General features: G+C 42.4%; 1 protein-coding gene across 6 annotated transcripts in view; it reads left to right on the top strand.

Annotated features, from left to right (window-relative positions):
* The window catches only part of PCDH15 (protocadherin related 15), a 1,027,345-nt gene that overhangs the window by 932,887 nt on the left and 73,570 nt on the right, over positions 1 to 20,888 (top strand). For all 6 annotated transcript variants that reach the window (XM_054831779.1, XM_054831776.1, XM_054831775.1 and 3 more), the window contains 4 exons: positions 3,026 to 3,166; positions 5,442 to 5,554; positions 17,958 to 18,067; positions 18,826 to 18,966. In XM_054831779.1, coding sequence (XP_054687754.1) covers positions 3,026 to 3,166; positions 5,442 to 5,554; positions 17,958 to 18,067; positions 18,826 to 18,966 — 505 coding nt within the window. The remainder of the gene's footprint in view (positions 1 to 3,025; positions 3,167 to 5,441; positions 5,555 to 17,957; positions 18,068 to 18,825; positions 18,967 to 20,888) is intronic.

The raw sequence follows: 20,888 nt of genomic DNA, 5'->3' as shown, positions 1-20,888 counted from the left end.
TTTGTTTAATAACAAATTACCTAGCGTGTGCAGGTTTAATGATGATGATAGCTTTTAGTCTTCCAAGCAAATGTGAGGACCATTACTCTGAAACCAAATGGAGTGGATTTCAGCAGGTAATTTCCTCTTAATTATAATGTTGAAGAAAAATGACTGAATCAGAGAATGCCAGGGGGAAAGTTGTATAATCACCTCTGTTACGCTACGATCTCTGAAATTTCTCATATTTTCAAGGATTTGCACTCTTTACTGTGCACAGTCCCGGAAAGTACTTTTAACTATTAACAGGGTCTTTCATACATTGCTTCACTAAACACCAAAACACGTCTGGCAGACCCAGTTCTTGAACTGGTAAAGGCGCCGGAGCGGTGTATTGCCTAATAAACCCTGCCTGGGCTGGATTCCCTTGGAGGGCGCACAGAGGCAGTGGCCGGATCGCCGCTGCAGTTAGAATCATCCGGAGGAGCGGCTGTGCAAGTCTCTCCAGGCACTCTGTGAATGTCTGGGTTACATCCAGCCCCGTCTCGCTTCTCGTTACGTGCGTGGGGTTTTACGGGCAGGGAGGCTGAGGTGGCCTGGCTGCCTTGTACATTGTCTTACTCTTTTAGTATTAGACTTAAGTGTTCTTGTTCTTTTAACAGCTGTAAAATCGATGCCACCAATTAGATTCCTACAAGCTACCTATAATATTTAATTCAAATAAATACTCTTCGCTGAAGGGTCACTTTTCTCACACTGAAGTATGGTTTATTCATTGAGTAGTCCTACTACTCATCAGAAGTTAACGTGGCAAAATCTGACCTCATGTTACTCAGCTCTGTAGCGTGCCTTAGCACGATGTAAAATACCTGTGCTAAATCCATTCCAGTCAAGTTGTTAGTTTAGACTATATATTTTGACTGAGCATTTCCGTGCCCCAACAAAACATTGATATGATTTAGTGAGCTTAAACCACATTTGCCACTGTTTCGGGTGCTGTTTACAAAAGTAAATGTCCTGTTTCCTTGTAGTTGGTAGCTGACATAGTACGTTGAATCTATTCTCAATAACGACGAAGCTGCTTTAGACCGCGTTATTGAATACAGATGGAAATTACCAATTTGCTGTTAATGAAACTGTGGGCTTTGCTGTTTTGTCTGTTTAAATACAATGTAAAGGTCAACAGCAAATCTGAGGTCTAGACTTGGAAGCATTAGGAAGCTGAAATCGTACTTATGACAGGACCTGAGTTTCTAGGGGCTTCTCTGAATCTACTCCTAAATATATTTAGCAAATAACCTAGTTTGAATTCTGAGAAGTATCCCAAGTGTCTACATATCCAGAAAAATAGTTCTTCAGACATCGGTGTGCAAAAAAACCCCCTTTCTTTGCTCTAAGCCCCTTCTTTGATGCTGCCTTTTTTTTTTTTTTTTTTTTTAAACAGCTCTTTAGTCCATAGTTTATATTTGTACTGGCTTCACTACTTTATTAACTTGCTGCTACATCAGCTTTTAATCTTTGAAAAGAGCAGATTATGATCAACGCTAATGAAGGGGCACTCGCTGGGAATGGAAGTAATCTGTTAAAATTTGATGTCTCGCAGACATCGTCTGTAAACAGTCGGTGGTACAATTCATCTCATCCCAAAAGAGGCTGCGTCATTCGTGCCAGGAGCCATCCTGCCGCTACCGGAGAAGCTCCTCCGGGCGCCCATGGGAAAGCGGCTGTTGCAGCAGGGCCTGGGGTGCTACCGGGGAACGGTGGGACTGCGGAGATCCTGGGGACAGGCATTGCCACCCATTTTGCTTTCGGGGCCTTGGGAGATGACACAGGTCAATGCAAGCTGCCGGGGCCCTCCTGGCTCTGCCGTGTGGGAACAGCTTGCCCCTTGGGCTGGGCATACAGCCATGGTGACACGCCACGTCCTCCGAAGGGTGATCACTGGAGTAGAACGGATACTTTAAGAAACTTTGTTCTTCACAATAACTCTTATTTATTTAGGCAGTTAGTGTTAAAACAGTTAAATCGGATAAGTAGCCTTCTATTAGAAAATGACGGATTACTGATCTGAAAAATTAATCTATTATACCCTCTGGCAATGCCTCTTCCCCTTTTAATTTGGTATTTTTGGGTGTGTATGCACACAGACAATTTGTGACACATGCATGGGCTGTCTGCCCTTGTTCCTTGTCATTGAAACAGGCTTTGAGCAGCGGGGAGGGTTCATTACAGGGCTACTTAAAATCCGTTTGCAAAACCGCATTTTCTGTTACCGCTGATGTAACAAACGTGTTCTCCTTTTTGTTTTCTGACATCGTGCTTAGAGCCAGCTCTGATATCTAATAGTAAGCGGCACTGGTAATGCTCAGGCTCCTGCTGAGAGGCAAAAGCCCTTTGCTACAGGTAGGGAGGGCCACAGATATCTGCTCACTTCACAGCAGCACTCATGACCATCTCGGTGCTGCTTTCATTTTGTTTTCTCTAAAAGAGAAGCGTGTGACTGTCACGTAGGCTGGACTGTCCTGTATGCAGAGCTATAGTCTGACTTTTCAGAAAATAATCTAACACACGTCTTCCCATCTGCAGCAACAAGACGCTGTAACTTTCAGGACAAGCTGAATAAGTGTCGAAGTTTTTAGAGAATTTTTGAAGTTTCTTGAACTTCAGAGGATTTTTACAATACATTAACAAATTATTGAAAGGTATATTAACCAACCTTAAGCCGTGTCCATCTTCTGTCATTTAAAAATTTCAGTAGTTATGAAGCAGACCCCTGCTTCTGTCTGTATTTAAGTAGACGGGTTTTTCAGGTCTCTTCTTTCCAAACCTCTGGTCATTTTTCTTACTGGACCTCTCAGATGTCACTCTAAGGTCTTTTGGGGGGAGGCAGAGGGATGCTTAGTAACAAACCCAGTTCTGAGGAAAGCAAACGGCAAGCTTTGTTTGTGGTGGTCTGTTTACCAATGCTGCATTTTAATCCTTTACTAACTTCATGAGATGTGCAAAAGTACAAAAATATGTGAGTTGCTTTGGTTTTGCCTTACAGGGCACACCAGCAAGTCGAGTCCGATACAAAGTAGATGTCGTGCAGTTTCCTTACAGCGCCAGCATTTTTGACGTGGACGAAAACTCAGGACGTGTAGTAACCCGAGTAAACTTAAATGAAGAGCCAAGTACGGTGTTTAAGGTATGAACTCATATAGCTCTGTGTTGTCAGTAAACGTTGCCTGCATTTGATGGAATTCCTTTTACCTTCATGTTTCTCTGTGTTGCTTTATATTGCATAGAAAGATGTGAAATTTTTATTTTGTTTCTTTACTTCCTTAATTTCTTCCTGGCACATGTTTAGTGTCTTTTTGATTTCAGAAATGTCTTGAATGGATGTGATCGCTACTGTCAGGAGGGCAGAAGAAACAGGGGGGCAGCTGAAGGGAAACCTCATTTTTTGAAAGTTCCCTTGCCGATCTCTTTGTTTTCATCAACAGGGCTGTCGGCACAGCAATTTGGTGAGAACTTTGTAGGGATGGTGAGAGATCTTGTAAAGAAAGTTGCTGTGCAGTTGGGTAGTTTGGGACTTCCTGTTCACAAGTGCTGTAATGTAAAAACATTGGCTTTAAGGAGACTTAAGTTACTACGGCGGTGTTAGTGTTCCTGAAGAGTCTCAAGTGTAGTTAGTGTGGAGTAAGTTATGAATTTAATCAAAATCATTGGGACAGATCTCCCCTCTTCAATCTATGAGTGGAGGAGGGGTAGTTCAAAATGAAAATTGAAGTGTGTCAGTAAGCAAAAAAAAAAATGTATCTGTAATATGTGGAGGGTTATATATCATTTCCCTACTTGGAAACTGCCATCCTTCTGTATGGTCATCAGGGTGTGTTTTGTTTCTTCTTGCAGTTATTTTGAAATGAGGATTAGCGAGAGGTTTATTTGCATACTATGCCGTTATAAGGAATAAAGCTGTCCAGTGTTTTCCATTTCTGAGTGTCTCATCAAGCACTACAGTGAGCTTGAGTAGCGCTGTAACGTTGTCCCTGTTTTAGGAACTTGGGACAGTGCTAATTTGAGTCCTTTTCAACTTGAGTCCTAGTTTTAACTAACATAGTCAAACTCCAAGGGGAAGAGAATTATCTCTCTGGTAACACCGCCAGAGTGTAGCTTGTGGCACTTTTTATTTTTACTTCTCGGTAATTATTTGTGTGGCTGTTTTCTGAAGCTGTGATACATAACACATTATGACATGCACATGGACATGTCGCTACATTTCTATATGAAGACTGCTCTGTGTTAGGGCAGACCAATGGTAAATTTAGCAGAGCGTTACTTTTCTGTGAAAACTTGGATGCTTAGGGAAGAAGCACAGAAAAGACTCCAGAAATCAGTGATGTGGAGACTTTGCGTTGGTAACTGCATCTAGACCATTGGGCTTGTATCTGCCACCGAGTTTTCTGTGAATTTATGCAGGCAATTTTTAACATACACATACTTTCTGCAATGATGATATCTTGGACTGGTGAGCTCCCTAATACGTTGGCTGAAAAAATACCTTCTTTTGTTTTAAGCTGTCCCCTCACCGACCTATTCTGAGAATAGCTCGGACTTGCACAAATGAGTTGAAAACCCTTTGCTAGACTGAGCTACTGAGCTGCTCCAGCTAGTGACCTCTTGAAATAAGGACAAATTTAGAGAGGGAGGACACTGGAGAACTGTCCGTTATTCCATCCTCAGTGGGCTGGCCTCTTATCCTTGTGCTAGCACATAGCTCACCTTCACATGAAAGCTGAAAGCAGGTGAAGCTATTTGTCCCGGCAGACGAGCACAGATTAAATAAGCAAATAGACAGGAGTAAAGATCAGATAAGCACAAGATTGATAATAGGCCACCTTTGGAGAAGGTCTCTGGTCTTGTCCATATTTCAGCACACAGGGGATCTTCAGATCCTTAAGAGGATTTTTTTTTTTTTTTTTTTTGAGGAGATAATGTTAAATATTTTGTTTTGATATCAAACCTTGGTTTTAGATATTAGCGTGAGCAACACAGAATTCTTACCTAGGGCTTTTTGTGTTTGTTTTATTGGGAGTTATAGGTGATTTTTCAATTAAAAATGTGTAAATGTAGAACTGAACTGTATACCGTTACCGGAGGTCTGAGTAAGGACAGTCTGTGGTTAGATGTGAAGAGAATCCCCTGAAAAATATACTTGAAGCTGGCAATGCATTTTGGAGAGGTATTTGTAGAAGACTGTTGCATTTGAATTCCAGTTCACCGTGTTTCTGTACATTTTCTAGCAGATGGTTCAACGCGTGCATGACTGTCACCTTTTCCCTCTGTTTTGTTCCTACACAATGTATGATTTGCAGTGAAAGAAAATCTCGTCTGACTTGTTAGACCTTGAAAATACAGGAAGTCAACATAAAAAATGTTCTTACCCATACTAAGAGAGTGATTTTCTGTATTGTTTATAGCTAGTGGTCGTTGCGTATGATGATGGGGATCCTGTGAAGTTCAACACCACTACCGTAGAAATCGCTGTACTGCAGCCTTCAGTAATTCCACGGTTCACGCAGGATGAATACCGGTAAAACATTTATTTGTTCACATTACAACTGTTATTTTTTAAGTCGAAATGAGTTCCTGTTTGAATGCTTATCTGAGATATGTGGGCTACAAAAATTGTCTGTTGTCAGCATGGAAGCACTTCCCCTGCATATACCTCAACTTTTGTACTTCTGCTGTTCACTCGGGCTCACGGAAGGACATAAGACACAAAAATAAGGTTTGAACCAAAGCACCAAAAACATTGTGTACTTAGAGCTGATAGCATACTCACTGATGTTAACTCTTCTTTAGGAACTAGAATTGGATGCTGCTCTGAGGAGAGAGCAGTCAGCGCTCAAGTCCACCAGAAGAACGGCTGTGTGAAATTACACACAGGACTTTTTTGCAGCGCTGCCGTTTGGCAAAGTGAGGGTGACAAAACCCTTTAGAGTTGCTTCTTTCCCTTAGCTGTAAGTTACTTGGCAGCCTGTCGTGTCCTAATCATAGCAGATAGCGATGCAATGTCACCATCTTAACAGGTTGTCTCCAACTGAAGAGATCTGGGCTGTAGGTGACAATGACAGTAAGGAGAGCTTTGTTTGATCCTCTCAGAAGCTGCTGAGGGTGTCAGTCATGTGGATAGACAAAAAATTTTGTGCATTGAAACTGTAGCTGGGATCACTGGGGCTCTGGGTTAAGTTTCCTCCAGTCTGTCTGAGTGTGTTTTGATCCTGTACACCATTCACGTGGGACACGAGGGAATTCAGACTCGATCTCTTTGACGTTAAAAGTGCAGATGATAGTAGTTATTACTACAGAGTCACAATTTGATAAAGTTTACTCTCTGACAATTTAATAAAATCAACCCCATTTTCTTAAATAAAAAAGTGGTACATAAGCTGCTGATTAGGTTGTTAAATTTAGTTACACAGAATGTGTTCGTAAAGAGTTTGGCATCTATATAATAATGGGAAGTGATAGGATCAATGCAGCCAGCCTCCCGATATCAAGAAGTTACAGCCTTGCTGCAATATCTGCTCAAGTCCAGTGTGGCGATACGATCAGGATCGGAATATAATGGGGTTCATACATATATTTTCAAATCAAAGTACAGCAGGAAATCAGAAATGGAATGTAATATTATTGGCTTCAGTAGAGCCTAATGAGAGGACTTCTCAGCTATTTGAAGGTGTCGAGACAAAAATTCATGATGTGCATTCTATTCTTCCTCATGATTAGAGTATTAGCATTTTGAAACAATATCTTAAAGAAATGAAAAATAGCAAAATACTGCCAGTCCTATACTAATTTTGTATTTCATCTTGAAACAAATATGAGATCTGAAGTAATAGTGCAAAATTATAAACTTTGCATTTAATGATAGTGCAAATGATAATCCTTTGCTGAAGGAATCTTCTTGAGAGAGATTATTGCTGCTGCTCCCTAAATTTTGTTAGATATCTTCAAATGTATAAAGTGTAGTTTAGGTAATGCAGCAAAAAGTAGGTCTTTAAATAAAAATGTTCCCATTTGTTTCTGTAATTTCAGATATGTGAATGCATGCAATTTCTGAATAATATTTAAAGCCTTTCTGTAATAGACTTAACATTCTGTGTTACTATTTTCAAGAAAAAATTGAACAGGTCCTGTTTGTGTAGCTATATTTAACAGAAAGACATGAAAATACGATAATTATGAGACCTTTCCATGCTCCTCCACGCTTTGGGTAAATGACAAGAGCTAATTTACCTCGCCTCAGGAGCCAGGCAGGGAGCTGGAGCACCGAAAGAGACTCTTCACTGCTGGGGGCATACTTAGTAATGCATTTTGTTTCCTTTTTCTTTTCTAACTTTATTCCAAATGACTTGCACCTTTAAGGAGCTTGTCCTTGACTTGCATCTCACCTGGTGATAAATGTGATCCCGAGCAGCGTGCTCTGGGAGAGGCTGCGGTGCTAGACCACGCGGGCTGCGTCCAGCCAGAGTCCGGCCTCAGGAGTCCTGGGAGCACGGTGTGGTGTACCTCCGCCATGTAGCAGAGGTATCTTGCAGTTCTCACCCCAGCCAACGCAGCGTCGCCATCGGGAGAAGAGACTGTAAGGTTCCAGGAGCGCAGGTAGAGCTTGTGTTGCCTTCGGAAAACAAACGGAGCTCGCGCTTCCTGCGGCCACCTTGAGCTCCAGTTTTATCCCAGGAGATGGGACCTTTATTCCACTACAGTGCAGAAAGCCTGAAGTAAAAAGTGGCTCATATCCCCTAATAGCCTCAGATGACAACTGAATAACCTGTGTTATCTCCTCCTCCTTGCAAACTCATCAGGATTAACTGAATAGCCTGTTTTCCCTTTCCAAAGAAATGGTGCTGCTCCATTCTTGGTAAAATCTTTGCTGCACACCATTGTAAAAAAACTTTAAAAAATGTTTTGGGGGCATTTTCTTCAATGTCAGAAATTAAATGAAAACAACCCCCAAACTTTCTGCTTCAGCTCTGAGACTCTCTCAAATATTTTGGAGCAGGACTAGTTTTGATTCCTCAGGTTTTCAGGGATTGTCACGCTCTGCAAACTGCACTTCGTGTTTGGTTTCTTGACAGTGATGCAAGCAGAAACTGGCAGGTTTCATATAACCTTATTTTTCAGTTGACATAGTATATCTTTAGGGTAAATGTCAGCACAGAGTAACAGTGCTGCTTGCAAAATGATAAACTGTTGGATGTGGATACTAGAATTTCTGAAGGATTGAGGATTAGTGGCTTTAGAGTGGATTAGTATTGATCTTTGCTTGCATAATTATCATAATCTGGATGATTCCAGCATTTTTTTCTAGCTGTTTTACAAACTTCATTTCTGCGTATTTAGAAGAAGGTCACTGTTGAACAGTTCTACGGAATAAAGCTGCCTGCGCAGTTGCAGCATGTATTACAAATCAGAAGGAAATACAACAACTAGGAGAGAGGGGACCAGATGGCACGATCAAAAAGGCATAGCCGCGTTAGGCAGCCAGGGAGATAAAAGTGCAGCTCTGCCTTGAGCTGCTGGTCTGGCAGCTCCCTGCTCTGCCAGAAGTACACCAGCACGTTGGGGTCTCTGCTTGGAGTCCTCTTCATACTAAGCAAGGCTTTGACTGATTATTATCCGTGTCTTAAAGTGACTTCCACGGGAGGCAGCAGTCAAGTAGACGAGAGCCAGAGATTTGCATTTTATTCACTGGCTCTCCTTCTGCATTATTGCATAATTTGGGGCAAATTAATTAGTCTCTTTTTCCCCCCAAGTTCTTTGTTTGGATTGTAAATTATACTGGAGATTTACTTCTCAATGCTGCTGCTCTATATGTATAAAACAGCCAAGGGAAGCTGAGAGCTCCGAGAACCATAAAATACACCATGGAGCAGTTGCTTTATGACAAGCGAGTGATAAAATACAGTTCCTTCCTAATGACTGAGATAAATGACCGCTAAAGTACAGCAGAAAGACGGCTGCCAGAACCAGTCAACTCTTCTGGCGGGAACTAGCAAGTCAAGGCCAAGCATGCCAGCAGTTCCTCCTCCCCGCAGTCACGTCGTGTGAGGAGCAGAGCAGCATCAGCCAGCAGGTCTGCATGTCCCGCTCCAGCAGCTTGTGAAGATGCCACCCCAGGGGCTTGCAGGCCGTTAGCGTAGTTAATAAGGGCCAGATGATCCATGCCTAGTGCTCCTTGTCTTGGACCTTCTTCTGGGGACACCGATATGCTGCAGCGCCCACAGATCTCTCGCTAGTGCATCCTTAGATGTGAGCCTAGCTGCCTTCACCGCACTTCAGCTGGTGTTGCCGGCTATCCCGGGGTTCCTAGCCTGGACCTTCGTTCTGAAGCTGCAGAGTTTAACCACATTAGCAGTGGGGATCCTTCTCTACTTAGATCCTTGTCTGTCCTTGTCACGGATATTAAATCTGACTTTGAGAGAGCCGACAGCAGCAGCACCTGCTAAATAAAGTGTTTTCCAAACCAAGCATCGTTTGCTTGTTCCGCAAAAACGCAAAGTGTGAAGAGGCAAAAATCAAAAAGAATCAAAGGCCTATAACATGCGGGCATTTAATTGTAGATGGCTAGTCCACCTCTGAGCCCGCTTGACCTTTCGCTGCCAGGGAAGGACGCTGCTGCTGCTCTTCTCGCAGCAGCTCCCTGCGGGGCGGTTGGCAGTCAGTCGGATTTTGCTGGTTCCCCAAAGCGCTGACAGCGGAGGGAGACGCAAGCGCCAAACCTGACGCACGAGTTCGGACAAGTGTTCCACTGCCTCTGTCCAGCCGAAGTGACAGCCTGCAGAGCGAGGGCCTGCGGCGCTGGGCACGGCAAGGTGATGGAGAGAGGGGTGCCGGCACACGGCACGTGAGGCTTTCTGCATGGCTGCCCCAAACAGGCTGTGGCCGTTCACACAGTTGATTAAGGTTTTTAATGCTGACTTTGATCTGGTGAAACAGCCACGTCGCTGGCAATAAATCACTTGCTTGGGAAAATCAAATCAGCTGTTTGAGTGCGCCTTTCCCAAGCAATTATTTCTCTTGTCCTGACAACTCCACCCAGATCACCTCTCGGTTGAACTCCAGAGCAAGTAATTGATCCAGCAGTTTCCATTTCTTCCAAACAGGTAATGGCAGCACTTTCATTTCTTAATTAACAGATCATAATTAGTAGTGCTATGGAACAGTGAAGACCAGATGTGAAGTGAACCTCAGATGAATATAAAAAGATACTATTTTTTTTTAGCAAGCCTGTCCTTTTTATGAGCACGTTTTCATTTTAAAAAAGTAAACGTTTAAAGGGACTTGGGATCTTTTTCTTTTTTTGTTAATTAATAAATATCACATCCTCTGCAACTAGAAGGTCATTGCTAATAGCAATGTGCTGCTGCAGCAGGAAATTAAATGTTAACCGTAAGCGGCGTCACTGGTTCCTAATTATTGCCTGCGGACACATTAAACAGGTGTTCAGCCATTCCATAGCAGGACAAGGAAAATACTGGAAACTTTTCATTTCTGTTAATATTGCATTAGAGGTCCCCAACCTGTTTGAAAATATGTGTCCACTCGTATGGTAGTCTGAAGTTTGGTTCCAATTTATAAGGAAATACATGAAGTTGCAAATTCGAGGGTATTACTTGATGTAAATGTAGTGTGGCGTTTTATTTCTCTGCTAGCAACAACACTCTGCTGTGAAAATGTGTTCTGGTTAAAAAGTGAGATTTTGTGACACGTGGACCTCTCGCTCGCTCAGTAGATGATACGATGTAATGTTTTCCACTTAATTAAATCCATCAACACTGTAGGCAGATATCATCCAAGCAAATAGCTCTGTATCCTAGGATTTCACAAAACAAAATTACGGAGGCATACCAGGAGTCAGTTGGAAGTGTTATTCCAAGAGGCTTTTCCCAGTTCTCTGGTTTAGTGCTCTTCAGTTCAAGCAGTTGCTCTCACTGTGGAAGAGGAAGTGGGGAATCCTGCACCGAGGCATTGAGGGCACAGGTAGCATTTCATGTTTGAAATCTCTCTGATTTGGTGCCTCCTTCAAAAAAAGTGCCATTTGGCGCAGAACAGCATCCTGAGGCCTGAGAGAAGCAGCGGTGTTTTTCTTGAGTGTCCTACTAATTCTGTCATCCTTCTTTACAATGCATGAGAGAAAAATACAAGTATTAAGAGAAATGAATTATTCCAGGGAGAGGAACAGGTTATTCTATACATGTCTTAAAAAATCAGGAATGATATGTTCTTTTCAGAAATGAGGACAGCAGCTGAGATTGTCCTTTGTTCAAGAGCAGAACAGGGGGAAAAAACCCCAAGCCATGCACTCCAGGGATTTGGAGGGGAAGGGAGCAGTTTTGGGTTGTAGGCAACGGGTTTCCAAAGCTGTTGTCTTACTGATTTACTTATTTGTCTCTGACGTGTTGCTTTGAGAAGTCATTTGAGAAGTCGTCATTTGTTTCCCGGAAGTAGAACGGCATTATTCAGGGAATCAAGCTGCTTCCTAAATGAAACCACGTGCTGAAGTGGCAGAATATAAACTTCTGCCTTAGATGCAGTTGGGTTTTCATCAGGCTGCTCGTGAGCTGTGTTTCTTTAAGCCTCTGTTTACTTGAGTTTTCTTTTTTCCTTCCTATTAGAAAAGGTCACTGCCATTTTAAGCAGTGCTCAGTTAGGGGGGACGTTCCCCCCTTCTTCCAACAGGAGTGGTTTAGTTTTGTCCCTCAAAAGTCTTTTGTTTAATGGTGGTAGATTTAGAGCATCCATTTGGGTAATCCTTTTCCCAGGATATCCAAGTCTTACTGCTGCTTCCTCTACCTTTCCCATAATGGAATTTATATTTACATTTTAAGAATGAAAAACATGGAAAATAGTGAAATACTACTGGCAACATTTGTGATGCAGCATTTCTGCGATGGGGGAATAAAATAGTCGATGTTTTCCTCAAACTGATGCTCGGGAGGAATGACGCATAGGTTCCAACACGCGCTTTTAATTTGCCTCACATGTCAGTGGCAGCTTGGCTTCAGGAAAATACGTGTGATTTTGCCTTTGGAATCGATGTTTTATGGTGGCGTTCTCCTGGTACTTACTTTTTTGGTAATAAAAAAAATAAGAAAGCGCACTTTACCGCGTGTTTATAAAAGTTAAGAAATTGCTTCTACAGCAGATACTGAAGCATGGTTTGCCACTGAAAAATGAGCAAGTTAGCAGATGATTACAGTGTAGTAGAAGTATCGCCTTTTTTTCCCCTGTTTTCCTCGTTTTAGTAGTGCCACATTGCATTTTATTAAAAAAACTCCTACTTCTTTTTACCAAATGAAAAGTAAACTCTAATTTTACGGCTTTTTTTCCCCAATGAAATAATATGATGGAGGGATCCCAGCTGCATGTCCCCTGGCTGGACCAGAAGAGGTAAGCACAGAGTCCAGGTCTGGGCAGGGAATCCGCATACACAAATGTCGTATTCAACCCTGTATTTCAGCAGTATATTATGAGAGCGAAAAGCCACTGCGTTACGCTTCGTCTTGGAATTGATCGTGTCGCTACCTGCCTGATTCAAGCATGTGAGTGCGTCCTACGCTGTGCTTGCTGGGAATTTCTTTTTTGGGGGTTGTTTTTTTTTTTCTTTATTGCTTCTGTAGAAATCCTGACAGAAATGTTCATATCTTCATGTCCTTAGCTTTAATTTAGGAAGATTGGTGGGATCACACAAATGCATTATGCCTGATGATAGAGTTCACAGGAACAAAATCTGACATTTGCTTTAAAAGAGAATAGGTTATGACAGGGGTTCACCGTGACAATGTCCAGACTCCCTTGTCAGCTGTTTTAGAGATAAATACCATGAAAAGGTCAGAATGTCTTGAATCAATTTGAGAATTGAGACAGAAAGTGAGGATATTAAGTACAATAAGGAATACATGATCCTTTTCAGGATGCTTTGAAGATAAACTGCTTGAAAAATACATCTAATTAAGAAGAAAATATTCTTTTCCGGAAAGAAAGAGCCACTGTCTCTGTCAAACTGTTCAGAATGTTACAGTTGCACATACTGGACACTGAAAAATTGAGAAATCGATCAATTATTGCTCTAAAATGTGGCTTGGTCCTTCTTTTTCTAAGCAAGGACAGGAAGGCAAGACAGTCTAAATGCATTGGTGAGAGGATTAGAAGAGTTGCAGTCATGATGTTTACTTCTTGCTTTCTTGGGGTTTTTTTTTGTTTTGCTACACCAGTTAGAAATTCGTACATTTTTTTCACAACTTTAAAAACTCAGCTGCATAGCCAGACGGTTTTAAGTGTTTCTGTTTGTAGCACTTTTATTCACTATTTTGTTTTCCATATAACTTCACTGTTAGCTCGCCTCGTTTTGGACACTGTGCTGCTCTGTCTACACTTGACTCTTCTCCAGAAAAGTACATAAATTCAGTTGGTTTTTATGTTTTACATAGCTTCTCTTTAATGCAAAGCATCAGGCAGATGAAAAGCCAAATGACGTCACTTCCCACGAGGAGCCGGATGAAAAAAGTCTGTGCAGGAATGGGAACGCTGCTCAGGAACATGTTTTGGGTCAAAGAGGGTGGAATAACTTCAGGTAAAATGTACTTGAGAGTTAAAAGTAGCTGAGGCCAAAGCACTTTAAGAAGCTGTAATGCAAGAGAAGATAGGGAGACAATTTTACCAGGAGAGGTCCCAATGTCATTTTAATCAAGCTGAGCTGAGAACCTTAGCAATGTAATTAAACAAAAAAATAAAATATTTTAAGTTCTGAGGTATGCTTATGGACTTCCGTGAACTAAAATATAATCCACAAAATAGAGTCGACTGAAGTGTCTAATACAGAGTACATACACATCACACTATTAAACTTCAGTACTGAACCAATTTTCCAATTTATTATTGAGTTTGCTGGTTTGAAATTTAATTTTTGATTAAATCTCATGTTCATGCTTTTGGAGATAGAAAAGCTTCATGGTGAATTTAAAGCATATTGGGTATCAGGCAAATTGAAAAATGGATGAGAGTCTGACGTGTTTAGCAAAGGGAAAAAAGAAGCAGAAGAGAGGAAAAGTTAAAATTTCACTTTGGACATTAAAAATAGTTATGCCCTGCGATGTGTTTGATATGTGTTTAGTGTCCATTTCCCCCTCTGATCAAGATGCGGACAATTGAGATATAACTAGTTGAAAGATACTATTCTGTTACAATTTGTATCCTTTTTCAGTGTTTTTATAAATAACGACTTTCTTTTAATCCTGTTGATTTTCTAGTTTGGGGTTGCTTTTTTTTTTTTATGAGGGGCAAGCGCATTTTGTGGCAGGGTTTCATACAGAAGCAGTAAGCGATGCAATAGAAATACAGGCGACTCTTAAACTTGTTCGGGGTAACTAAATCAGCAGAGCAGGAACGGAAGACTTACTACTGAACATCTCTTTTGGCAATTTTAAATTACTTTGTTCTTCCCAAAGCCGAGGCCGATGGCTACCAGTCTCGGTGTAGCACAGAGTGATTGAGGCTGCTCCTTTTTTTTTTTTTTACCCCTTGCTGCCTTCGCGTCCTCTTTTCCCACCACGGCTTGTCAGGAGGAGGTTGGGCAGGTTGGGTGGTTTCACCCAGGTCCGGGGATCCTGCAGGGATTTGGTTGTGGCGATGGGGGGACTCCTCCTGGTATCCATCCCATCCTGGATGCTGACAAGATACCATTTGCTATTTCTGTGAAAACACGAAGGTGAAGATCGACCAACCTAAATTGCACATCGCTGTGACGGTTGCAGAAAAGTACACGTGAATGAAGGAACGTCGGTATAGAGAGTGAGTTATTTTGTCATCGTCAAAAGATGGTTGTGCGAAGGAAGGTGTTCAGGAGGGAAGGTTAAGGCTGTGGGTAGACTGAGTTGCAGCCGAGGTGGCTAGTGTGCGTTAGTTGCTGTTTGTCCCATTCCACCCCAAGATTTATGGGGTGCAAGGGGATTATCATGGTAATGCACGGGGCCGCCTTACGTTCAGTGCCTGTATGTATGTGGATACCCACGCATGGAAGCGTTGGGGGGGAGTACTAGAAATCGCATGTTCGAGAAAGGGCTTTTGTTCAGAAGCTCAGAAAGCAACCGTTTCCTTGAAAATATTTCACGTCAGTCAGCAGTGGACGGTAAGGCCCTGGCGTGCCGATCCCGCAGGCGACGGGGCTGGGAACGTGCTGCTGGGTACGGTCAGAGCCTGTGGCCGGCAGGGTAACGCCTGTATCGGCAGTTCCGCTCAGGGGCTCGCTAGGGTGCTGCAGGCGTGATCGGACAAAACTGCCTTCGGACACTCTGAATCCTAATCGCGGGTTGAAGTCACAGCGGTGACAGCTCTGTCATTATGCCGTCGGTTTTCTAAGCCTTCTCTGGGTGGCTTGGACTGGATTGCACTGCTTTGCTAGTGTCATGTTGTCTTGCAAAAATAACTGTCCTTTATTATCCAATAATGCAAAATTATTGTTTAAAAATGCCCTTGCCTGTCCCCTAAAATGGCTTCAAATATGTATACCACTTTTAAAAAAGGGCCAAAAAAAAAAGCATCTTAGTCATTCAAAAATTGGAAAATAATGAACTTACCCCCAAAGAAAGCTTATTAGAGCTTGTAGTACAGGCTACAGAACAGCGTATTGTCAGCTGAGTACCACTGTCTTTTGCCGGTTCACTTCTCTACACTTCGGCAAAATGGTCTGAAGTGACCAGCTGTATGTTTTAATTCAGCGATGCATTGCTCCCGCTGAACCCGATCACCTTAGTTAAATCCGGGAAGTGAAATCAATACAATTGCTGTGGTGGTCGGACCGCTCCCTCTATAGCCTCCCACAGCAACCACAAAAGCCGCTTGCTAATTGATATTGATTTGTCAATTCAATTAATTCAGCTGTGTCAAGAGGGGAAGTTACAAGGCCATTTCCATTAAAAGAATCTACTGAAAGCGTGCTTCAGATGAAATGTGGGCTTTGTGCATACACGCTCGTGAGGTGTTTTGTTCGAAGAAGAAAAAGCAAACAACATCATATAGTAATGCAACGTAAAAAAGATCTTTATTTTTCCTTGCTGGCCTGCATCTCGGACCTCATCAGAAGAGCTGCAGCTGGAAATGCTTTCAGATTTGACAGCCTTTTTTTTTTTCCTGTCTCTGAGATTAACCTTTGCATTTGTAAAATGCATATTAATAAGCATTTTATAGCGCTAGTTTTGCAGCATAATAAATCAGGCAGCATTAGTGAATTTTATTTTTACTGCTGATAGCACGCTTGAGACAGAAGGCTGGGAGCCGGAGCGGTCTGCTCCGTGCACGTGTGTGTGAGTAAAAGGGAAGAGGCAGAAGTATAGGAAACCTTCTGAGCAGTGTTCATGTAGGCAGAAGGCAGCTGCTGCAGAAAGCCACAAAAGCATGAAGGCAAGTGAATCTACCAGCTCTTCTTTTTTTTGTTGATTTTTTTTTCTTAAACACTAATGAATAATTTACCCACTGAAATTTTTAAATTCTGTACATTCGGTGCCATTAACTAGAACTTTTTCTAGGATGTTTGAACCAATATTCATCCCAAAGAAAATGTTTGTAAGACAGAAATCAAGGGCAGATTGGGAGTCTCTTGGTGTGTGATGGCGACAGTTTGGGTTCCGTAGTTAGGATTGCAACCTGGGGTTCCAGCTTTCTGCCCTCAGAATGGGAAGGCGTGGGGTGGGGTGAAAATACCTGGAGGATGAAAGAGGGAAGTCATAAAATAGTCTCTGAAATGAAAGCAGGTGTAGATTCTCTCCAGAATTTTGAAGATCAGTGCACAACTGAAATGCTCCTTAAAGTCTGCTCCTGTTTAGGAGCCTATCTCAACATATCCTCATCCGCATTTATGGATGCGTGCAAACCTTTCCTTTCAGATTCATTTGTTCACTAGCATGAATAGTTCCAAGCATGAATTCAGCTTTTACTTGCTGTGATGAAAATCGGAACATTGGATTTGAGGTTAGCTCAAACGTCTCACTTCTCCTTGTTGCAATTGTTTAGATTGCAGCTTTAAATCCATTAGCACAGACTCTCTGTTCATTCTGAAGTAGTTAAGGTTTCCTTGGGGAAACAGCATCTCAAAATGTTACTCATCACGTTTTCTGAGGAGACAGCATTTAACAGTAGCAAAGAGTAAAGTAATTCTTTGCTGCATTTCAGGAGGAAACTCATTATTTATACACAAGGAAACTACGCTGAATATGAGATGCTCGGTTTTCAGTGTTCGTAGGGTACGAAGAACATGAGATACTGATGTGTTAGTAGTGTAATCTTTTTTCCTTTTCTTTCTCTACACGAGTCAGTGCTCAGTGAATCAGAACCCGTTTACCGAATGCTTAGAAGACATGTATGTATGCTTGGGTTGCAGTTGATTTCCTGAAAAGCATCTTGGCTTTTAGTACTGAAATAAGTTGGCAGGAAAATTTTTGGATCTTTCTGAAGAGTAGAAATTCCTGCGGAGGCGACTTTGAAGTGCTCGCTGTTTAAATGATAGAGGTTTACCCACGAGTGAATTTTCCCGCATGCATTTCTGAGAGATTACTGAGCTTTCTTCGTAGAGGTGACTACTATAGAAGAGCTATTATGTTCTAAATTTTACTTGCAGTTTATCAGTCTGTGGTGGTTCTTGTGTTTCTGTTATTTCCTACTCGTTATTCCCTGCTTTTCCATTTCTCATATCAAAGAACCATTCTATCTTTATATTGTCGCCTCGTGTCAGTTAGACTTCTTACTCTTTTCTTGTGTTTGCAGAAGGCAAAGGTTAAACCTTTACCTTTTTAATACATCTTTCCGTAATAACAGGGCATCTCACTTTGCCAGCCTGACGGATGGATGGAACCGCTAGCCTGAGGAATAAGTTTCAGTAATCTGCTGTTCAGGCAACCGGAAGATAACACAAATACTTCTGTTCAATTCCGCAGACCCCCGCCAGTGAGCGAAAGCGCACCAAAAGGAACCGTGGTCGCAGTCGTTACAGCGGCCGCCTTGAACCAGACAATTGTATATTCAATTGTTTCAGGAAATGAAGAGGGTAAGTGCTGATATTTCGGTCTTGGGGATTATGCTGAGCCTAGGGCGTGCACCAGAAGTCTTCCAAGAAATAGTGATTAGAAATAAAGCTGCTAAGGTGAAATGGCATCTCATCTGTCCGAACAGGAGGGTCTGCCATTATCAAGCCTTTAGAGGTTGGCTAAAGAGCAGATTAGTTAGCAGAATTACAATTAAAATATGGCGAAATTTTCACTGATGTGAAAATTCACATCGGTGCTAATCCATGGCGTACCGAAATAAGAATACAAATAGCTTTGACGGCGTCGTACTTCTTGCTTAGAAATCTGTTTTAAGGCATTATAGACTTTGCCATGCTCTAGCCACAAGTATTGACTTAAAGCCTGATAGTTAAACCAAACATCATTCCTACATTTCCATCCTTATTGGCTACTTGCCATGATCCACCTTGAAATTACATTAAATTCTTTGGAGGGATGGGGAAGAATTCCCCGTCCCACCCTGCTTTTTGTGAGAGTGGGCTGTTTGCCTTGTCTGCTCTTGCCAGCGCGTCCTCAGGTTGGTTACTCCGGTAGCAGGTTCGATTCAGCTGCTGTGCTCCTTAGAAGACAGCTCCAAAGAGGAGTTAGACGGGCTTTGAGAGGCCTGAGGGAGGGGCGGGAACAAATTTCCGAAGACAGCGTCAGAGAATAGTGTCGTCGCCAAAATAGAACCACTTAGGCACTAAAAAAAAGTGGTTATGCCTCTTAGAAAGTTACTTCTGTTTTTGCTGGCTTTCAGATGTGTTTGCTATTAATAACAGAACAGGCGTGATCTCGGTTAAAAAGTCTCTGGATTATGAAAGCGTGAAAAGCTACGAGCTTCGAGTTCAAGCAGACTCCTTACAAGTGGTACGATCCAATCTGCGTGTCCCTTCCAAAAGTAAGTTTAAAAATCCTTATTTTTAAATTGCTTTTTAATATACATAAATATTGTTATTTTTTTAGGATATTGATAACTGCACTTTAGCTGATGACCTTGTTTTGTTACCAGAAATACAGCGATGAGGGCATGTGAGCAGCAGAGACTGCATTTGTTGATCGCTACGCTTCTCTTCTGTACATGGAGCTGATCGGTCTGGAGCTAAATGCTCACAAATCATGTCGATACTACCCAGTTGTAGACCTCACTGATACAGACAAAAGTCATGTTTTTATATAAACAGAGAGTTGATGACACAAATTGAACGTTTTGAGTGTAATTAGGGCTTTTTGTGATGGAATGTCACAGTTACTTTTCCGTAAACGCATCATACGGCCCTAATACAGCCTTCCCCCGTGCTGGGCTGCTCGCATCGTGGAAAATGTTGGGCCGCTACCGAGAGGAATGGAGAACAGACACACAGCAGGGGTGACGGGAAGGAAAAGACTCCTTCAGCTCCCCTGAGGGGCTGCGTGGAGTTTACTGCAGCCCTCACTGGGAGCAAACTGGAGGCAAGGACCTGCTGTGACAAAGGAAGGTTCTGTGCAGCATCTCTAGGCAGGAAGGAATTTATGTACAAACTGTTTTGCTTTGGTTCTGTCTCACAGTGAGGGTTTTCTTTCTTTTTCTAATAAAAGTAATTTGAAAGGTCTTTTGATTAATTTTTATTGTCCTCCCTGTAAGGAAAAGGTCTGGGAAGTCCGGCTTTGAAACATCTGGCTCGCTTAGTGTCCTATCCCATCCTATACAACTTCCTATTTAAGTCACAGTTGGGCCCTAGTGGAAAAAAAAAACCAACAACCTTTGTACCAAAAAGTATTTTGGTACGTGTTTTTACACAGACTATGTTTGTTGTCTCGATTTTTCTTTTCTGTATTTTTGGTCTCGGCGAGTCTCAGTTTTTCCCTGCTGTAGCTAAGGAGCATCATGGATGCAATGAAAATAAGCCCAAGGTGGTGGACTGTTGCGCTGAGAAACCGCAGGGAGGAGTTGAGCCTTTGTTTAAAGGCTACGAAAATATTACTTCCTTGCATTTCAAATTGAATGGAAGATTATTTCCAGTCATTCCTTCTGCAGTCACAAGTATTCCAGTATGAGCTGTGGGCCCGATCTGTTGCAGGTGGCTGGAGCTTTTTTCTCTCTGCACGTCCACCAGTGTTAATCCTGGAGTACGTCTTTAGCACTGGAAAAAAGCAGGCTCATCCTGACCAAAACCATTCCTGTGAACTAGTAAGTCGAGGGGAGAACTTGAGCCTCTCTCATTTATACCTGTCTGTCCGAGAGGCACTGCTGTACCGTCTCACTGCATTCGCCCTTGCGTGAGCTGAGGAATGCCCATGAGGCCAGGCTTTGGGTACCTCCTGTTTATTGATGGGTGCGTATCATTCGTTCAAAAACGGACATCGCATTGGTATTTTGAAACCGCAAAATGCAAATGGAGTTCAGATTTCTTTCAGACTTCGGTTTTAGGCAGATAACCAAGAGTTAGTTACTTGTCAATCCAGGGAGACAGGCGGGGGGAGATGCCGTAAACAAAACGCTGGGACCAGACTGTTCCTAGATGGCGGCGAGATTTGGGCACTTACCAAAGTGCGTACATAATAAAACCTTCTTACAATTTTTGGAAGCTCCCAGTAATATAATGAACAATTCTAGTTTAAGTGCATCTTTTACAGCATTATTGCCAGTATGGTGCTGCAGGGATTGTGCTGCTGTGGACTTTGTTTTGATCTCTGCTCCCAAGGAGGTCTACATGGCAAGCCAGGGGTGAAAAAATGTCCATTGGTCATTCATCTGTCACTAATGTCAGACTGCCACCTTCCCACCTGCCCTGGCTCGGAGAGGAATCTGGGCAAGTTGGGACTTGGAGCCCAGCGCGATCC

The sequence above is a fragment of the Grus americana genome, chromosome 7, assembly GCF_028858705.1.
Source record: "Grus americana isolate bGruAme1 chromosome 7, bGruAme1.mat, whole genome shotgun sequence".
NCBI classification, from domain to species: Eukaryota; Metazoa; Chordata; class Aves; order Gruiformes; family Gruidae; genus Grus; species Grus americana.
This window is presented reverse-complemented; position numbering and strand designations above follow the sequence as displayed.